Source organism: Eurosta solidaginis, chromosome 1 (genome assembly GCF_040869045.1).
Source record: "Eurosta solidaginis isolate ZX-2024a chromosome 1, ASM4086904v1, whole genome shotgun sequence".
NCBI classification, from domain to species: Eukaryota; Metazoa; Arthropoda; class Insecta; order Diptera; family Tephritidae; genus Eurosta; species Eurosta solidaginis.
In genome coordinates, this window is record NC_090319.1 from 285,020,355 (window position 1) to 285,042,099 (window position 21,745).

General features: G+C 34.7%; 2 protein-coding genes and 1 long non-coding RNA gene across 3 annotated transcripts; 2 read left to right on the forward strand and 1 right to left on the reverse strand.

Moving 5' to 3' along the window:
• Positions 1-3,869: 3,869 nt before the first annotated feature.
• LOC137243328 (uncharacterized) lies at positions 3,870-8,789 on the forward strand. Its single transcript, XM_067770988.1, has 8 exons — positions 3,870-4,541; positions 6,066-6,434; positions 6,494-6,615; positions 6,674-6,790; positions 7,456-7,668; positions 7,770-8,095; positions 8,284-8,443; positions 8,507-8,789. Exons 2-6 carry the CDS (start codon positions 6,215-6,217, stop codon positions 7,833-7,835), a joined length of 738 nt encoding a protein of 245 aa, XP_067627089.1. The 5' UTR covers positions 3,870-4,541; positions 6,066-6,214; the 3' UTR covers positions 7,836-8,095; positions 8,284-8,443; positions 8,507-8,789.
• Positions 8,790-10,228: 1,439 nt separating this feature from the next.
• Positions 10,229-11,515, forward strand: LOC137240631 (uncharacterized). Its single transcript, XM_067767132.1, has 2 exons — positions 10,229-10,235; positions 10,310-11,515. Exon 2 carries the CDS (start codon positions 10,322-10,324, stop codon positions 11,513-11,515), a length of 1,194 nt encoding a protein of 397 aa, XP_067623233.1. The 5' UTR covers positions 10,229-10,235; positions 10,310-10,321.
• Positions 11,516-16,664: 5,149 nt separating this feature from the next.
• On the reverse strand, positions 16,665-17,231 carry LOC137243330 (uncharacterized). Its single transcript, XR_010950502.1, has 3 exons — positions 17,022-17,231; positions 16,841-16,962; positions 16,665-16,782 (listed from the first exon to the last, which is right to left on the reverse strand). It is a non-coding gene; the product is annotated as an uncharacterized lncRNA (long non-coding RNA).
• Between the last annotated feature and the right edge of the window lie 4,514 nt (positions 17,232-21,745).

Consider the following 21,745-nt stretch of genomic DNA (forward strand, 5'->3'; position numbering starts at 1 on the left):
TTTTTAACACCCCATGCATGTTAGAGAGTGTTGTTATAAATTCACTGTTGAGTGGAATATTACCCTTACCCGACAGATACCGAATTTCGAAATATTTTGAGATAGGTCGTTTTCGAAACAGCAGTTGCGATATGGTGACATTCCACTCAACAGTCAAACTGGCGATGTTTGTTTCGTATATCATTTAAAAATAAAATGTTATGATTTCGAGTAAATAAGTATTTTTGATTGTATGCAATGAAAGTGGTAAGTATGTAAATGATTTAAATTGTAAGACCAAAGTTTGATCACTACTGTAAAGTTCCCTAGTGTATGAATAGATCATGAGATAAAAAGAAAATTGCGGAGCAACTATTTTGAGGCCCCGGCAAACTCCGTGTAAAACAGCTGATCCAACCTACTCTATGGAAGTCAACTTAATCGGTTATTGAGGTCATAGAATAACGCCTTAAACATAACGATACAATATCCAACCTATTAGTTTTTGGTTTTCACCCATACCCATAATCTATACATTTTTGCGGTGGCCAATATATTCACAGGTTGGAGATAATATTTTTCGTTTCGAAATTTTTAACATTTTCTATTTAATGAAGTTATAACATATTTTAGGTTAATACACCAATAACCGATGTCAGTATACATTAAGTCAAAATATATTTACGAATTGGGCGGTTTGAATATGGAAAATATTCCAGGGCTTTAAAGAGCTGATATTTTACCAAAATATGATTTTACTTTGACAAAAGGTGTCGCTGAATGTCACACTGATCAAACTGTTTTGAGGAGTTGTAAGCCTAATTTTCGCTTCCAATTTACGTTCTGCTTCATTTAGCTTTTCCTACAAATCGGAGGAACGGGACCTATTTGTTTAATGCCGACAGAAATATACTCGGAGTGTTTGCAAAACTACTGTAAATGGCATCACCGCTCAAAAAAACTTGTTTTCTAATTGAAACACCATTTTTCTTAGTTGGCGATGTTGCTTTGCGTGGGGCTTTAATGCAACACCTTCAGTGTGTTGAGCGGCACGACGCCTTAATGATCAGATAACCCCTTCTTCTCTGCTCTGGCTTCGGCCGTGAACCGATGCATGCGCACAAGGGGCTACCGCTGTGCCTTTAAGGTGCACTTTCCCTCTGCCGACGGATCGATCCACGATGTCTCGGCTACTACAGTCCCGCCCTCTTTAAGCACCTTATATCTAGCGTGCAAGTAGGGAGGCGGCAGTGTCCAGCGGTGAAGCCAGCACTAACCAGTCCTCGCAGTCTCTCGTAGGTCACCGATCCATCCGATACCGCCGCCGACTAGCCCTACGGGAACAACCAGCAGCTGTACAGGTAAAACCCGTTACCAGTATACCTCCCTTCCCGCCTCCGCCCTGGTACGCGCTCCGTAGCCCACCGCTGCTGCTGTCGCATCTTTGCCCGCTGCTTCTATCCCGCCGCTTCTACGACAACTGTTTGGAGTCCGTTATCCTACCGCCGTTTAGCCGCCGTGCTGATTCCACCGCTGCTACGACGACCGTTGGCCGTCCGCTATCCCACCGCCGTGATGATCCCGCCGCTGCTACGACGACCTTTGGGCGTCCGCTATTCTACCGCCGTTCAGCCGCCGTGCTGACTTCCACTGCTTCCATACCGCCGTACTAATCCGTCCGTTACCGTACCACCGTTCAACGGTCCTGCCGATCCCCCCTCCGCTTCGACGACCGTTATCCCCCGCTCTCCTTTCTCCCCCACCAACTCCCCTTCGCTCCCCCAGCCGCGTGTGCGTGTGTTCGTAACACATATATACTGTGTTTTTATTCATTAGGGGTTTGTAGGACCTTTACTCGACCCTGGATTGACTGCGCGTTACCCCAGCCTTAGACAAAACCCTCCTCTTAAACTGTAATGTTGTTCTTTAGTGCATCTCTTATGGAAAACTAGGGCAGAGTACTTGGTTATAATTCGATTACAGAACGATTTAAGAAACACTGAAATGCGATGCTGTCACAGTTAACGATTATTCGTAGGATAGAGCGAAAGTTGTGCGAAAATATTGGTGTGCACTACCATCAGTTTTCCATTTGTAATAATTAAAAGTAGTAAGAGGAAATGAATAAAAAAGTTAAAGAGGGAATGTGAGTAAAATATTGCTATTTGTCTGGCATTATGAGAAAAACGTGCCCTAATCCATATTTTATATCCAACGCAGGGCTAATACTAAAGTACTATACTGTTCGTCGTCGGGTGCAGACGTGGTTTTCCTCGCGCTGCGAAGATAATTTCATTTAATATATTAAAATTGTATTAGCACTAACTATCTAACTGCCTTAAATGCAAGACGAAGTGTTTGGCTGATGACAAAATCAGTTGCGGTGTGTGTTTTCAGGATCTACATCTTAAATGTGCTAGGATAAATGCTGGCTGTGCGAATTTAATAAATAATAAGGAAAGTGTCAATAATTTGCGTAAATTTGCAGAACTTTTTTCTCCTTTTCAGGAACTCCAGAACTTTTTAAAAGCTCCTCAGAACACCCATTTTTTTTTTTTTTTTGATTTTGAAAATTAAAAAAAAATCGACTTTTGGAAAAATGTGAATATTGGGCGTAAATTAGCAGAACTTTTTTCTCCTTTTCAGGAACTCCAGAACTTTTTAAAAGCTACTCAGAACACCAATTTTTTTTTTTTTTATTTTGAATTTTTTTTAACTTTCGACTGTTGGAAAAATGTGAACATTTGGCGTAAATTTGCAGAACTTTTTTTCTCCTTTTCCGGAACTCCAGAACTTTTTAAAAGCTACTCAGAACACCAATTTTTTTTTTGATTTTGAAAATTTTTTAAAAATTTCGACTTTTGGAAAAATGTGAATATCGGGCGTAAATTTGCAGAACTTCATTCTCCTTTTCAGGAACTCCAGAAGTTTTTAAAAGCTACTCAGACACCATTTTTTTTTTTTTTTTGATTTTTAATTTTTTTTTAAATTTTCGACTGTTGGTAAAATGTGAATATTGGGCGTAAATTTGCAGAATTTTTTTCTCCTTTTCAGAAACTCCAGAAATTTTAAATAACTACTCAGAACAATTTTTTTTTTTAATTTTTCCCAAATTTGCGACTTTAAACATTTTTGAAAAATGTGAATGTTTGGCGAAATTCTGCAGAATTTTTTTTCTCCTATTCAGGAACTCCAGAACTATTGAAAAGCTACTCAGAACAGTTTTTTTTTATCGATTTTCGACATTTTGTATGCTGCGTGAAGTAGGCATACAATAATTTCAAAACCTTTTTTTTCTATCTAAAAAGCCAGAACTGTTTTCTCCTTTTCAGGAACTCCAGAACTATTTGAAACCTACTCTTTATTGTTTTTTGTTTTGCGAGATTGTGTATACCAACTTCATAGGCATAAAGAAAACACCAAAATTGCTTTGTGTTTGGTTATTTTTACGATTGCAACGATGCATGCAATCGAATGACATTTGCTGGAAAAAGAGTTGCCATTGCAAGAAACCCAAGCTGCAATTCTAAAGCTTAGGTTTTGTTTTTACTATTGGTAGTTTTATTTTAAAGACTAAAACGTGAGTTCAATCGCCTTGCATGAACTTGCAACTGTCGAACTATTGGTTAAAGGGAGGTAGTGCAATATTATTTATAGCCAGTCGTGCCTTCTGGCAACAATTACTTCTAAATTAATAAATATAATTAAATAAACTAGTATCGCCTGTGGTCGAAATTCGACCAACTTGTATTTTTTCAACTCAGTCTATGCATCAAATGATGGAAATATAGCAAACTGGTCTAACTTAAAATTTTCATTAAAATTTTGAACTTGATCTAAGACGTTGTACTTTTTGATTGTATTTTCTTAAATTTTCTACAAACCTTTCAAATGTAATTATAACGTTTTGGTATGGAGCTCCTTAAACAAAAAAATAAACATTATGTAAAATCAAATGAAATTAACATAGAATTATGGTGAAATTACTTGAAATTGAATTGAAGAATAGGGTTTTCCACACCGGAAGGTCCCCGTTGGCGCGCTACCGAAGTTAGTTTTGGGTGCTCGGTTTCCCAGTAGGCCTATATCACCCAAATACATATATCGCCCATTTACTTCAATAGTGTCATAATTCAAAAAACACGAACTTTTAGTCAAAAACCAAGAAATGTGCTAAAGGAATTTAGCCTATTTCCTGCCACCCGTTAGGTATGCAATGGGCGCTTTACCGAGTTTAATTTTGTATAAATACATATGTAATATGTAAGTGTGACACGAAGCGAAAGTTTCGAGTAGAATAGAGGATACCCTCATAAAAAATAAAATAAAAATATAATAAAAGTATGTAATGAGAAAGAAGGCAGAGTTCAGTAAAAAAAAATTTTATCAAAGAAAAAAAATAAAGTACTTAAAGTGCGAAAAAATTAAGTGAAGTGAATAAACAGTTCCACATAAAAACGCAATAAGTGCACTTAGACTTTTTTCCGGGTTTTAATGTTATAATTGTGGAAATATGAAGATTATAATGTTCGGATAATGTTGGGATTCCCATTGAGATCTATGTACGTATTTAATTTGTATTAAAGTTGTAAACACTTCATTTCATGAATATATATGACCATATCTACCATAAAATATCGTCTGTGAACGATATAATACTAAGATATAACAAAGCAGAATAAATTAGTAAGAAAAGAAAAACAAACAAAAACATTGAAATTATTCACGCAAACATATTTACTAAAATGAAATTAATTTCATAACTTTAAGCGACATAAACAAATTAGGGTTATGGGATCTAAGCATCTGATTAATGGATATATAATCCAACAAAGTTAGTCTAATAATAAATATAGTGTGTAATATACTGCCTATGCAATACGGCCGCCATGATGGCGGTTGCCGTTTTCACCTAAACCCAAGGGACGTTTTTTTTCGTTTAATATATAACGTGAAATGTTTCGATTCAGTCAAGCTGCATTTAAATAATAATAAACTAAGTTGAAATTAAAAAATATATAATAAATTAAAATAAGAAATAAAATAAGTTAGCATAAAAGACAATATAAAAATTTTAATGTTATATTTTTGTAACTTTTTTTCAGTATAAGACGTACTTTATCTAAAATGGGGATTAAATCTGCAAATGCAAAAACATTTTCGGGCAAATTTTCGATTAATTGTTATAAATAAATTTAGTTAGTTTCAACAAAGTTAACTCATTATTTGTTATTTCATGTTTTTTTGAAAACAACTAAAATAAAAAACACAGAATCTGTTAAATAAAGACCTATGTATTTACGTGTAAGTGAAATTTGCCACAAAAAATGGGCCGGTCAAAAATTAATTCTATTTAAGATTTTTTGGTACGCTACAAATTATTTTGGAACAATTTTTTAAGATTTTGGTAGAGGCTATTATAGGTAAGTGGCAACAATGGGAAACCATGTTTTAATCTTTCACCGTTTAGCGCGTACGCTTATGTAGGTTTGTGTCTTAGAGCACTTACATAATTGGTCCACAGATAGCGCGCTTTTGTGCAATAAAGTAAATATCGATATTTGGAGAGATTTTTGGATTTACAACAAACTTTTTCTATTAATTATAAACAAATAGAGTAATATTTGTTAACAAAAATAGGCCTATGCACTGCGGCTGGTACATACTGTAACGATTTTACTGCAATTCCCCTTATTTGCAATCTTCTGCCAACGTTCGTATCGCTAAACTGTTGAATAAATAACTCCAATATTGAATAATGGAAAAATGGCCTTTATTATACACTGAGAGAAAAACTAAATTGTTAAAATAACTTTTATCAGGGTCATTTATACAATTGTGCAAAGTTCAAGAAAAACTATTTGATTTAACATTTAATAATGACAAAACAATAATTTTTAGGTTGATTTAAAAATTTAATAGTCGATCCAAATAGAAATAATGTCAAACGAACATTGTTTCATTTTTCTGTTAAATATCTACAACAATCATTTTTAATGCAACATTGTTATTGTCGATTTGAAATTATAACACTGTTGAATCAACATTATTTTGCGTTAGATCTTACTCTCTTAAATTGTATGTAGCAACAAAACCTACAATGAATAACGGTTAATGGCTTACTGATTTACATTTCTGCATGAGAAAAAGCGTCATTTGTAAAAAATTGTTGCAGCGTGAAGTCGATTTTTAAACAAATATTTAAAAAGGTGATTTTTAAAAGAATTTTGTAAGAATGGAAAGTGAAATTGTTGAAAATGTATTCTACGCCATAGGTAGTGAAGTAATTAATATAACTCCATGTTCTGGCGAAGTGTTTAATGTAACTTCAGGTTGTGGCGAAGTTATTAATAACACAATAAATTCATTTCTGAGCGAGGAAGAAAACGACGAGAACAAATTAAAGGCGATTCTTAAAAGTTTTGATTTGGAAAATGTGTTTGAATATTTAAAAGGTGAGTATTAAATAATATTAAATAATGCATTTCTTGATTATCTCCATTTACGATTATAGCCGCACAAGTAACATACAGGAGTTTAAAATACTTAAGAAAAGAAAATGTGAAAGAAGCTATTCCACCATTGGGTCTTCGAGTGGAATTTCGGGAAAAGCTTATCGGATGGCAAAAGAAAGAGGTGTGGTATTCGGTTCTAAAATCACCAACCAACTTAAATTTCTATTTCATTTTAATAGTTTGGCATTGACGACGAAACGATTTCCGCTGATTGCAATGAAATAAAAGGGCTTAATTGTCGACCTGATTTAAATGCTTCAACTAGCAAATATTTTTGCCAAAAAAACATAAATAAGGTAAAATTTATAAATGTTATTGTGGTCGCTTTTTAAAGCTCAGAAGTTCGCGGGCGTTATTTCGTTTTGTCGACAGGCATTTTTTCTCCTTTGAAAATGAAATAAGGCCCGCGGGCTGTATTTCCTTTTATTGGGAAATTACGCCCGCAGCGTTATTGCTCTTTCTCAAACTCAAAGTTTATATTATATTACCCGCTGGACTTTGTCTTGCCCGTAAAATATTTTGCCTACATTCAAGAAGGGAGCCTCGCTAACTTTCTATCCCATTTTCTTCTACTTTATCTTCCATTTTTATTCTTAATCTTTTCCATCCCTTTTTCCATTAATTTCCATCCCACTCCCAATTCCTCTCCCACTTCCACTATCTCTTCCACCTCAATTTCATCATATGTGGAACCTCTATACCAAATATTAAATACCTGCTTCAAATAAATGCTGAGATAAAGCGAACTTAAATTTTTCCTAATAGAGAGCGTGGCACACCCCCACTTTTTCAAAATTTTATACTCAAATAGCAATAGTTTGAGCCAAACGTATTCGGATTTTTGATTAGAATCATTTTATTTTTGTTTACTTTGCTTTTGTTTTATTTTATTTATATTATTTCATTTGGATATTTATTTATTTATTTCATTTTTTATTTTACTTTATTTTATTTTCTTCAGGATTTATTTACGTTGTTGTCGAGTACCACACGTGGAAAGAAAATTTTAAGCTTTTACAAAGAGAACAGTAGACTTGACAATGTCAACAGGGACGAAGTAATTGCTATTTTAATCGAAGAAATATGCTACGGAAACACTTCTCTTAAACCGAATGATTTTTATTCGTTAGTAAACGAAATTTGCTCTGTTTTCCCTAGTGAAGTAGACACAAAGGTGATTTTATGTTTTATAAGAGTTTGAAATAAATTAATGTTGTAAACAATATAAAGTTCTTTACTTCTTGATGAAACAAATTTTTTAATTAAAATTTTCAGGAATATTACTATATTCCCCGGGCTGGAAAAAAAATCCGAGTGGAAAACTATTCTATAAATACGTGAACTGCCGCAAGTCCAAAAAAGGTTCGCAGAATAATATACCTCACAATGTAGAAAACAATACGCACCAATGCACTGAAGAACTCGACACTTCCATTATCAGCGCTTTAAAGTTGTCGCTCAGCAAGGAGATCGCAGATTGGAACGAAGTTTTGGATAAGTGGGCTAAAACTTTTGCAGCAAGGCAACATGTGAAGAGCTTGGCAAGTGTCGATTTTTTAAAAGCCTGGCCGAAATTAGCCGATGCTCGGGCACCTGAGCTGGTAAATAGATAATAATATTGGTGTATATGCAAAATCAAGTTTAGTAGGTATTTAAAGATTTAGCTTTTTGACATAACTTCATACAGACTATCTGTCAGGTTCAACCAAATTTAAGTACGTACTTTTAACATGCACTTATGTATTTTGTACTAAGTTTCCATTTGTTTTAAATTTTTCACTTTATTTAGATTGAAATTGACTTCGATTTTCTGTACCCATTGAAGCAAGGCTCTTTGCGCTCTAAGTGGGACCACTTTAAAAGGAATATTGTACGCTTTTATGAAATAAACATAAATAATGACAATTGTAAGCAGTTATTTTCTTTGGCAAAATCATTGACAAATACAGGTAAATTTATTATTATATGTATATAAATATGTTAAATACTCATCTAATGGAAATTTTTGTTAGATTCCCAGGATTACTTACTTTCAATATTGCTCACATCGGTATTACAAACATCTTCAAGGTTTACGAATAATTCGGGAAAACGCTCTAAAAAGATCACAATAATCGACGCACAGGAAAGTTTTGTTTTGCATATTGAGTCCATAAATGACTATCAACTAAAAATTGACGAAATTGTTCGTAAATATTATTCATGCCATTTGACAATTCAACCTTTCTTAATTGTAGTTGGATCTGTCAATGATCTAAAAAGTTTTTTCATATATTTTGATCCTACTTTATACAAATTTTCCACATTTCTCGAGAGCTTGGATGTTTGCTTTAAAATATTTCAAGTTTTTTCCTTGGCATATCCCGAGGGATGTGAATTAGTTTGGATTTTTATTCAAAAATACTTTTTTGACATAACTACCAAATTCGACTGCAAGTCTTCGAATGTGGTGTCCCTTATAAACTTTTTAAAAAATACTTAAACTTTTAATATGTTTATCTGTTTTCAATGCTTTAAAAAGTTTCCTGAATCAACTATTTTGATTCGTCACTTTAAATTCGATCATTTGCTGAAAACAAAATTTCTTAAGATAAAGTGTGCCCAACACAATTGTGATCAAACATTTACAAATTTTACTAGTTTTCAAAGACACTTAAACAATCAACACAATGTTTCTAATAATGGTATTAGTAACAGTATATCTACTACTTACAGCTCAACAAATTATTCCGAATCAATCAATGGCAAGAATAATACTTTCATTCCACAACTATTAATTATAAGTCAGCAGATTACACTATATCACATAACATAGACAGAAATGTATCACAAGATAACAATGCGTGTAATTTAGTTAGTCATTTGAAGAAGAAATCACTATATTTATGTTTAGGTTTACATCAAAACAATTGTATGACGAGAAAAAATGTTATTGAGGTGCAGAAAATGGTTACAGGTTTATTTAAATGTATAACAGAAGCAATTGAAAATGTAATTAATATACATATATTTAACGAAATTCAAGACGATTTAAAATGCATACTAAATTTTTGTAACGACCCTTTTGAGGATATAAAATCTGAATACAGATTGTTTAAGATATTAAAAAGCTTAGACCTTTACGAGGAGCCCAAATCAATAACACTTAAGATATCTATTTCAAGAGTGACAGAACAGGGTAATCCGACCTTGGGCCCTAAACATTTTGATATTCATATCCTTCCGTTGTTATTCAGATTTAAAAAGTTGTTTGAGATTCCGGATCTTTTGAAATTAACGATCGAAAATACCCGGAATAGTATAAAAGGAACTCTTATTAAAAATTTTGCAAGTGGGGATATTTACAAAATTAAGAGTCAAATGTATAAAGATGACATTGTCATACCCTACATTCTTTACTTTGACGACTTTCAAGTGAACAACCCCCTTGGAAGTCACTCCTTTTCAATTTGTGGTTGTTATGTTTCGTTTCCTACTTTACCACAACGTTTTCAATCAAAGCTGACCTATATATTTCATGCTGCATTTATAAGCACCTCAAATTTAAAGAACATTGGGAACGAAAATGCATTTTATCATTTTATAGATGAACTCAAACTACTAGAAGATGGTGTTAATATCAATACAAGAAGTGAAATATATAGAGTTCGGTTTATTCTGGGTGTGGTAATCGGAGATAATTTAGCAGTGAATTCTATTCTTGGATTTGTCCAATCATTTAACTCCAAAAGATATTGCCGTGTATGCAGCAGGATGAAGGAACAAACGAAATGTGATACATCTGAATGCATAGATTCCTTAAGGACTAAAGAAAGTTATGCAGCAGGATGAAGGAACAAACGAAATGTGATACATCTGAATGCATAGATTCCTTAAGGACTAAAGAAAGTTATGCAAACGACTTATTGCAGAATAACTTTCAATTGACAGGAATTAAAGAAGAATGTATATTTAATAGGCTTCAGAGTTACCATGTTACACAAAACTTCTGCTTTGATATAATGCATGATTTGTATGAAGGTGTATGTGCCTACGATGTATGCAACATTTTATTGGGGTTAATCGAAGAGGGCGTTGTTACTCTGAACGCGATAAATAATAGAAAAAAGTACTTTCAGTTTGGGAAAACCGAGTTCGGAAATGATTCTCCAGCTTTGGATTATCTAAAGCTAAAAAAATTTAACTTAAAAATGACGGCGAGTGAGGCCAAATGTTTTACCCACTTTTTACCTTTAATGATTGGCGACATTGTTCCAATTGGCAACAAGCATTGGAAGTTACTTACACTATTATTGGAAATTTTAGATTTTTTAAGTAAATCAATATATTTGCCTCAGGAACTACCCAAATTACAAAATCTTGTAAAAGAACACCATTTACTGTATATTAAATTATATGGATCGCTAAAACCCAAACATCATTTTCTCATTCACTATTCGACAGTTATTCAAAAATGTGGTCCTCTTAAATACTTGTGGGGAATGCGATTTGAGGCAAAACATAAAGAAGCAAAAACATATTTAGGTAATACCACATCGAGACTGAATTCTCCTTATACATTAACTGTTAAATCTGGATTACAATTTGCCAAATTTTTATTAGACCATGAGAGCGGTGTGGAAAACGAAATCGAATATAATTTCGTTAAATGTATAAATTTAACAAAGACAGACTATTTTTCTAAAATTGTTCACAATGAAAGTATTGACTATAACAATTGTCTAATATTGGACGAAGTTGTTTACAGATACACAAAATATAAAGCAAACTTTTATTTAGCTTCCCAAAGGGATGTATTTAAACTTCATAAAATACATAACCTTTTACATCAAAACGAAAAGTTATACGTATTATGTTACCCAATACTTTTAAAAAAATTTTGTACGCATTTTCAATCATTCGAAGTTGGCAGTAAAATTGATGAAATTCATATTATCGAAATATCCAAATTTTTAAGTAAACCATTGCACCTGTATTCTATAAATAACGGCAATACTTATTGTAGAGTTAAGTATGTTTGATTATTTATTATACCGTTTTGTTTAATTGCTTTTACTTTTATACAAATTCTAAAGTATGTGCCATATTTTTATAAAAAATTAACGAACAAAATATCACTGCCTGGACAGTTGTCAAAGTTACTTATTTACGTATGTATATATACATAGTTCTTACATTACACGTTTTTTTCAATTAAAATAAAAAAGAGTTGAAAAAAAACTTCTTTTTTTTACTTGTGGAAATTATTATATGGGCGAATCCCGTGACACAGGACTTGCCCATATATAGGAATTTTGAATGGTAAGTAAAGAGTCCTACATAATTAAACCAACATTGAAGGCGTGTTTAAAGCAACCTTGAAAAAAAGTTAAACCAACAACTTTTCAATGCTTATTTAAAATCTCTACATTTTTAAGGCAACATAGGAAGTTTTCATACTGACAGTTAAAAATGTTGAAACAAAAACAAAGTCAGGTTTGAATCAACTCTATTTCAAAGTTGAATAAAAAATGTGAATTTTTAAATCAACATTAATTTATTTTGAATTGAAAAGAAACAATCTTATAATTGCAACACTATTTTTCAACGTAAAAATTACTCCACCATAGTTGATTTGACAAATTACAGCTTTGGTTGACTATCATAGCTGTTTATCGTAGAATTAACCTCGTTATAATAAGTTTTACCTTTGTTTTTCCCTCAGTGTAGAAGATGCGAACGATGAAATCAGAGAGTATAAAAGGCAGCAAATGTAGAGGCGCTGGAGTTCAGTTTGATTTGAGCTATCGAGCAGTTTTGATTAAGCACGCAATCTGTCGGGCTATAGAAGACTTTCATTTGAGTTATCAATCAGTTTGGTTACTAAGCAAGCTATTCGTTGCAAAGTATAAGTGTTATTGTGAAGAACTACACTGAGAGATTTTGTAATTTGGGTAGTTCCTGAGGCAAATATATTGATTTACTTAAAAAGTCTAAAATTTCCAATAATAGTGTAAGTAACTTCCAATGCTTGTTGCCAATTGGAACAATGTCGCCAATCATTAAAGGTAAAAAGTGGGTAAAACATTTGGCCTCACTCGCCGTCATTTTTAAGTTAAATTTTTTTAGCTTTAGATAATCTAAAGCTGGAGAATCATTTCCGAACTCGGTTTTCCCAAACTGAAAGTACTTTTTTCTATTATTTATCGCGTTCAGAGTAACAACGCCCTCTTCGATTAACCCCAATAAAATGTTGCATACATCGTAGGTACATACACCTTCATACAAATCATGCATTATATCAAAGCAGAAGTTTTGTGTAACATGGTAACTTTGAAGCCTATTAAATATACATTCTTCTTTAATTCCTGTCAATTGAAAGTTATTCTGCAATAAGTCGTTTGCATAACTTTCTTTAGTCCTTAAGGAATCTATGCATTCAGATGTATCACATTTCGTTTGTTCCTTCATCCTGCTGCATACATGGCAATATCTTTTGGAGTTATATGATTGGACAAATCCAAGAATAGAATTCACTGCTAAATTATCTCCGATTACCACACCCAGAATAAACCGACTCTATATATTTCACTTCTTGTATTGATATTAACACCATCTTCTAGTAGTTTGAGTTCATCTATAAAATGATAAAATGCATTTTCGTTCCCAATGTTCTTTAAATTTGAGGTGCTTATAAATGCAGCATGAAATATATAGGTCAGCTTTGATTGAAAACGTTGTGGTAAAGTAGGAAACGAAACATAACAACCACAAATTGAAAATGAGTGACTTCCAAGGGGGTTGTTCACTTGAAAGTCGTCAAAGTAAAGAATGTAGGGTATGACAATGTCATCTTTATACATTTGACTCTTAATTTTGTAAATATCCCCACTTGCAAAATTTTTAATAAGAGTTCCTTTTATACTTTTCCGGGTATTTTCGATCGTTAATTTCAAAAGATCCGGAATCTCAAACAACTTTTTAAATCTGAATAACAACGGAAGGATATGAATATCAAAATGTTTAGGGCCCAAGGTCGGATTACCCTGTTCTGTCACTCTTGAAATAGATATCTTAAGTGTTATTGATTTGGGCTCCTCGTAAAGGTCTAAGCTTTTAAATATCTTAAACAATCTGTATTCAGATTTTATATCCTCAAAAGGGTCGTTACAAAAATTTAGTATGCATTTTAAATCGTCTTGAATTTCGTTAAATATATGTATATTAATTACATTTTCAATTGCTTCTGTTATACATTTAAATAAACCTGTAACCATTTTCTGCACCTCAATAACATTTTTTCTCGTCATACAATTGTTTTGATGTAAACCTAAACATAAATATAGTCATTTCTTCTTCAAATGACTAACTAAATTACACGCATTGTTATCTTGTGATACATTTCTGTCTATGTTATGTGATATAGTGTAATCTGCTGACTTATAATTAATAGTTGTGGGAATGAAAGTATTATTCTTGCCATTGATTGATTCGGAATAATTTGTTGAGCTGTAAGTAGTAGATATACTGTTACTAATACCATTATTAGAAACATTGTGTTGATTGTTTAAGTGTCTTTGAAAACTTGTAAAATTTGTAAATGTTTGATCACAATTGTGTTGGGCACACTTTGTCTTAAGAAATTTCGTTTTCAGCAAATGATCGAATTTAAAGTGACGAATCAAAATAGTTGATTCAGGAAACTTTTTAAAGAATTGAAAACAGATAAACATATTAAAAGTTTAAGTATTTTTTAAAAAGTTTATAAGGGACACCACATTCGAAGACTTGCAGTCGAATTTGGTAGTTATGTCAAAAAAGTATTTTTGAATAAAAATCCAAACTAATTCACATCCCTCGGGATATGCCAAGGAAAAAACTTGAAATATTTTAAAGTAAACATCCAAGCTCTCCAGAAATGTGGAAAATTTGTGTAAAGTAGAATCAAAATATATGAAAAAGCTTTTTAGATCATTGACAGATCCAACTACAATTAAGAAAGGTTGAATTGTCAAATGGCACGAATAATATTTACGAACAATTTCGTCAATTTTTAGTTGATAGTCATTTATGGACTCAATATGCAAAACAAAACTTTCCTGTGCGCCGATTATTGTGATCTTTTTAGAGCGTTTTCCCGAATTATTCGTAAACCTTGAAGATGTTTGTAATACCGATGTGAGCAATATTGAAAGTAAGTAATCCTGGGAATCTAACAAAAATTTCCATTAGATGGGTATTTAACATATTTATATACATATAATAATAAATTTACCTGTATTTGTCAATGATTTTGCCAAAGAAAATAACTGCTTACAATTGTCATTATTTATGTTTATTTCATAAAAGCGTACAATATTCCTTTTAAAGTGGTCCCACTTAGAGCGCAAAGAGCCTTGCTTCAATCGGTACAGAAAATCGAAGTCAATTTCAATCTAAATAAAGTGAAAAATTTAAAACAAATGGAAACTTAGTACAAAATACATAAGTGCATGTTAAAAGAAAAAGCTAACTAGGTACTTAAATTTGGTTGAACCTGACAGATAGTCTGTATGAAGTTATGTCAAAAAGCTAAATCTTTAAATACCTTGCCTTGCTGCAAAAGTTTTAGCCCACTTATCCAAAACTTCGTTCCAATCTGCGTTCTCCTTGCTGAGCGACAACTTTAAAGCGCTGATAATGGAAGTGTCGAGTTCTTCAGTGCATTGGTGCGTATTGTTTTCTACATTGTGAGGTATATTATTCTGCAAACCTTTTTTGGACTTGCGGCAGTTTACATATTTATAGAATAGTTTTCCACTCGGCTTTTTTTTTCCAGCCCGGGGAATATATATAGTAATATTCCTGAAAATTTTATTTAAAAAATTTGTTTCATCAAGAAGTAAAGAACTTTATATTGTTTACAACATTAATTTATTTCAAACTCTTATAAAACATAAAATCACCTTTGTGTCTACTTCACTAGGGAAAACAGAGCAAATTTCGTTTACTAACGAATAAAAATCATTCGGTTTAAGAGAAGTGTTTCCGTAGCATATTTCTTCGACCAAAATAGCAATTACTTCGTCCCTGTTGATATTGTCAAGTCTACTGTTCTCTTTGTAAAAGCTTAAAATTTTCTTTCCACGTGTGGTACCCGACAACAACGTAAATAAATCCTGAAGAAAATAAATCCTAAAGAAATGGCGGCCACCGTGGTGTGATGGTAGCGTGCTCCGCCTATCACACCGTATGCCCTGGGTTCAACTCCCGGGAAAAGCAACATCAAAATTTTAGAAATAAGGTTTTTCAATTAGAAGAAAATTTTTCTAAGCGGGGTTGCCCCTCGGCAGTGTTTGGCAAGCGCTCCGGGTGTATTTCTGCCATGAAAAGCTCTCAGTGAAAACTCATCTGCCTTGCAGATGCCGTTCGGAGTCGGCATAAAACATGTAGGTCCCGTCCGGCCAATTTGTAGGGAAAATCAAGAGGAGCACGACGCAAATTGGAAGAGAAGCTCGGCCTTAGATCTCTTCGGAGGTTATCGCGCCTTACATTTTTTTTTTTTTTTTTTTAAATAAAAATGAAATAAATAAATAAATAGCCAAATGAAATAATATAAATAAAATAAAATAAAAGCAAAGTAAACAAAAATAAAATGATTCTAATCAAAAATCCGAATACGTTTGGCTCAAACTATTGCTATTTGAGTATAAAATATTGAAAAAGTGGGGGTGTGCCACGCTCTCTATTAGGAAAAATTTAAGTTCGCTTTATCTCAGCATTTATTTGAAGCAGGTATTTAATATTTGGTATAGAGATTCCAAATATGATGAAATTGAGGTGGAAGAGATAGTGGAAGTGGGAGAGGAATTGGGAGTGGGATGGAAATTAATGGAAAAAGGGATGGAAAAGATTAAGAATAAAAATGGAAGATAAAGTAGAAGAAAATGGGATAGAAAGTTAGCGAGGCTCCCTTCTTGAATGTAGGCAAAATATTTTACGGGCAAGACAAAGTCCAGCGGGTAATATAATATAAACTTTGAGTTTGAGAAAGAGCAATAACGCTGCGGGCGTAATTTCCCAATAAAAGGAAATACAGCCCGCGGGCCTTATTTCATTTTCAAAGGAGAAAAATGCCTGTCGACAAAACGAAATAACGCCCGCGAACTTCTGAGCTTTAAAAAGCGGCCACAATAACATTTATAAATTTTACCTTATTTATGTTTTTTTGGCAAAAATATTTGCTAGTTGAAGCATTTAAATCAGGTCGACAATTAAGCCCTTTTATTTCATTGCAATCAGCGGAAATCGTTTCGTCGTCAATGCCAAACTATTAAAATGAAATAGAAATTTAAGTTGTTTGGTGATTTTAGAACCGAATACCATACCTCTTTCTTTTGCCATCCGATAAGCTTTTCCCGAAATTCCACTCGAAGACCCAATGGTGGAATAGCTTCTTTCAGATCTTCTTTTCTTAAGTATTTTAAACTCCTGTATGTTACTTGTGCAGCTATAATCGTAAATGGAGATAATCAAGAAATGCATTATTTAATATTATTTAATACTCACCTTTTAAATATTCAAACACATTTTCCAAATCAAAACTTTTAAGAATCGCCTTTAATTTGTTCTCGTCGTTTTCTTCCTCGCTCAGAAATGAATTTATTGTGTTATTAATAACTTCGCCACAACCTGAAGTTACATTAAACACTTCGCCAGAACATGGAGTTATATTAATTACTTCACTACCTATGGCGTAGAATACATTTTCAACAATTTCACTTTCCATTCTTACAAAATTCTTTTAAAAATCACCTTTTTAAATATTTGTTTAAAAATCGACTTTTCAATTTTTTACAAATGACGCTTTTTCTCATGCAGAAATGTAAATCAGTAAGCCATGAACCGTTATTCATTGTAGGTTTTGTTGCTACATACAATTTAAGAGAGTAACATCTAACGCAAAATAATGTTGATTCAACAGTGTTATAATTTCAAATCGACAATAACAATGTTGCATTAAAAATGATTGTTGTAGATATTTAACAGAAAAATGAAACAATGTTCGTTTGACATTATTTCTAGTTGGATCGACTATTAAATTTTTAAATCAACCTAAAAATTATTGTTTTGTCATTATTAAATGTTAAATCAAATAGTTTTTCTTGAACTTTGCACAATTGTATAAATGACCCTGATAAAAGTTATTTTAACAATTTAGTTTTTCTCTCAGTGTAGGCGCTTCCATTTCCAGAATCTACTAGTTGTCCATGAGCTCTCAAATTTATCAGCCGTAACTACATTTGCACGATTTTATAGCTTCTCTCATTGCATACTATCAGGAGTATCTCAGATATATGCATGTAGTTGTGCCTTGCTTCTCAGATGCGTGTACCTACATATGTGTAGACATAATGATTGAGGGTTTGTCAATGTCGGTCTTTTTCTCGCAGATATTTTTAATTTCGCTTTGTTTGGCCCATTCGATCCATCAACCTTTTCTTTTGACTTTCGTGGCCTTTGTCGAGTCTTCTCCACCATTATTCGATTACTACTGAACCCTTTCTCCAACTTGAAGTTAAGTGGTATATCCTGGTTCTAATAACGCATCACCCTTCTCTGCATATCGATCTTGATGTCATGGTCAACCAAGAAGTCCACTCCCAATATGACTTCTTCAACGATCTTCGCCACAACGAATTTGTGTAGAACCGTGACCTTTCCAATCAAAACTTCACATATCACTTCTCCCTGGACTTGGTTATACTCGCCAGTGACCGTACGCAACCTTGCTCCAGGTAACGGTTTTACTCTCCTGTTGACCCAGTCAGATCGGATCAAGGAATGAGATGCGCCCGTATCTACAGTCAGTACACGCTCCTTGCCATCCACATTCCCTCTGACGGTAAGACTGCTTGATTTCCTTCCAATTTGCGACACAGATATCACAGGACATTCAATAGCTGGACCTAGCTCTCGATTTTTCCATCTGGCATGCTCTTGCTCATCTCCTCCAGCTTTGCGTTTACGGCCACCCAAGTTGGAACTACCAGGACCAAGATCGCAATGACGTGCAATGTGACCGGGCTTCCCGCATTTTAAGCATTTGATAACTTTTTCACTCCGCTTTTGCGATCCTTTCAGCGCCTCCAATATTGCGTCTACCCACTCTGGCCTTTCTACCTCCACACGGCGTGCTTTGAAAACTGGCTTACACAGAAGCAATGCTGTTTCTTGAGTCAGTGCATGGGATGCCGTTTCTGCGAATGTGGGTTTTGGGTTTGCATATGTCGCTCGCTTCGTTTCTACGTCCCGTATGCCATTTATAAAACTCTGTATTTTTACCCTCTCGGTGTACTCCACGGGTGCGTCCGCATTTGCCAAATGTGCCAACCTTTCAACATCCGAGGCAAACTCCTGCAAAGTCTCATTCTTTGGTGACGGTTTCGCAACTCAATTTGGAATATCTGTTTTCTATGCTCGCTTCCATAACGTCTCTCGACAGCGGTCATCAATGCTTCATAGCTGTTCCGTACTCTGGAGTAGTCTGTAAGATTTCGGCAGCTGGTCCTTTCAATGCTACGAAGAGTGCAGCAACTTTATCTTCAGCACTCCAGTTGTTCACTGCTGCGATCTTCTCAAACTGAATCTTAAACGCCTGGAAAGGAACAGAACCGTCAAAGGATGGTGTTTTTACCTTTGGATTGCTTGCTAAAATAGCTAGGCGATTTAGTTGTAACTGCTCCATACGACCTTTTAAATCATCTACTTCTGCCTGAAATTGAGCCATTTTTGCATCCTGCGCTTCCAGTTTTGATGATACCTGTTCCACAATTTCTGCCGACATTTCAGATATACGTACCTCTTGCGCTTCCAATTGAGATACCATATATGTCTTTTGGTCTTCCAGTTGAGATGTCACTTGCGACGTCATTTCTGAAATACGTGCCTCCTGTGATTCCAGTTGGGATGCCATATATGTCTTCTGCTCTTCCAGTTGGGATGCCATATATGTCTTCTATTCTTCGAGCTGTGCTAGCGCAGCAAAATTTGTAGAAAAATACAAGTCGGACGTTTTTCAAAGCTTAGAATGCGAAATAATTCACGTGAAACACATTTACGAAGCAAATTTTGATAAAGGTCTGTCACCATTGGAATTGCTAAATGCCTTCTATGTTCAAAATATGTATTCAATTTTCTCCAACATTTCTTCACGTATCTTTTGCACTATACCTGTCACTGTAGCTAGTGCAGAACGTCCCTTCAGCGTCCTTGCAAGAATCAAAAACTTTCATAGATTTTGTTCATGTCAAGAGCGAGTTTCAGGACTTGCCACGCTTTGTGTTTAATCCGTTTTGGCAAGACAGTTAAATTTTGACATTATTATAAAAAATTGTGCAGCGAAAAAAGCAAGAAAAGCCACTCTTTGATATCCGAACCTTCTATATCGAATAATTAAAATTTATAATCATCATTATATTTGTCAGAAATGTTCTAAAATATTACCAAATAACTAGAAAAGATTATTTGAAATAACATGTGGCTGTTAAAAGAGAATTTTATTCCTACGTTACAATAAAACAGTATAAATAGTAAATATTCTGTGTTAATTTTATTTTCAGCTCTTAGTCCAAAAATCATTTAGCTGATATGTCAAACATTTTTTTTATGTAATCCATCAATAATGATTCATGAATGAGACGTCATTAATTCAAATTAATCAAATGTATTCGGGTTTTTTTATAGGGGGGCCCGCAAATTGTTTAGTCCCTGGCCCGGATTTTCTCTCTACGGCCCTGGCGCAGCGTGCCTAAAGCATACTGATGATGGAGGCTTAGCACCCTTCGAAATAGATCTATCTGCGCAGCTATGGCAGGTTGGCTGGAAAAAATTTTTCTACTTACTATTCCAAAAATCAAAATACAATTTTTCAAATTTAGAAAAATTAAAAAATAATAATTATCATTAGAAAAAAATTATTGTTCTGGCCACGAGCTCGAATCGAACCTTGAATCATTTATCAATGGCTGCCCCTTCAATATTGGTCGCCTTGTCGTGGAGAAGGGGCTTAAGTATGGTGTTGGAATCTCCTCTGCGGAGGGATCCCAACACGAGATGAACTAAGAGGAAAGCCCCATATGTCCTACAGCGTCGATGGCGTGTTCAGAAGAACGGATCACTTGTCGCTGCAGGAGGATTGCCGCACCAACAACACCCAAGCCAAGGTGTTGAGGTACCCGTGCCGATGGCTGTGGTGTGGTCAGCCGGTGTATATTGAATGGCTGACCGCGAACGGTCCCCTCCGATGCCAGGGCAAGGTCGGTTGTATAAGTGCCTTACCCCCGGTATGCTGGCTCTGCCGGGGGCTGACTAACCATTCCGTGCAAACTCGTGGGAACTGTATGCCCAATATAAATACAAATAATAAGGAGGGGGAGAAAAGGGAGCGTTCTGGGAACGCACTCTGAAGACGATCTTCTGGCGACGCCAACAAACTCCTGGGGGAGCTCAACCTGGCGGAGCTGGGTGAGGTTGGGTCGTCAATCCTCGGAAGGCGAGCAGGCGAGTCTCAACCCAATGCTCGGATAACCTGATGGTCCTCCTCAGGGAAGAGGACATTGGTGTCTGCCTAGTGCAGGAACCATAGGTCTGGCGGTCACAGTTTATGGGCCTAAAGACCCGAAACTATAACCTCTTTTACAAACATGGAGAAGGTAAACCGAGAGCTTGTATCCTCCTTAGGAATACTATTAATGCTTTCTTTTTACCTAATTTCAGTAGTTACGACGTTTCTGTGGTCAACGTCGAGTCAAGAAGCGGCCGAAGCATAACGTTCGCCTCGGCATATATGGCCCACGATCGACCCGCTCCTCCAGAGGAGGTCGTGGAAATGATAGCACAAACAATCAAGAAGGAGACCATTGTGATGGGTTGCGATGCCAATGCAAGGCACGCGGTTTGGGGGAGCAGCGAGATAAACGAACGGGGTGAGTCTCTGTTTGAATTTATATTAGCTAACAACCTTTACGTATGTAATAAGAGCAGCTCTCCCACCTTTAGTTTTCCGAGTACGGCGAACTACCCGTGGTAGGAGGAAGTCCTTGATATAGCACTAACATCTGACTCCCGGGAGCTTACGGCAAGAAACTGGGAGGTGTCGAAAAAACTTTCCCTGTCGGATCACCGGTTGATCCTTTTCAACATAGACTGGGAAAAAGAAATAAGTCAGCCGCACAGAAACCCTAAACGGACGTTCTGGAGCCTATTTGACAAGATAGTTAGCGATAGACTCC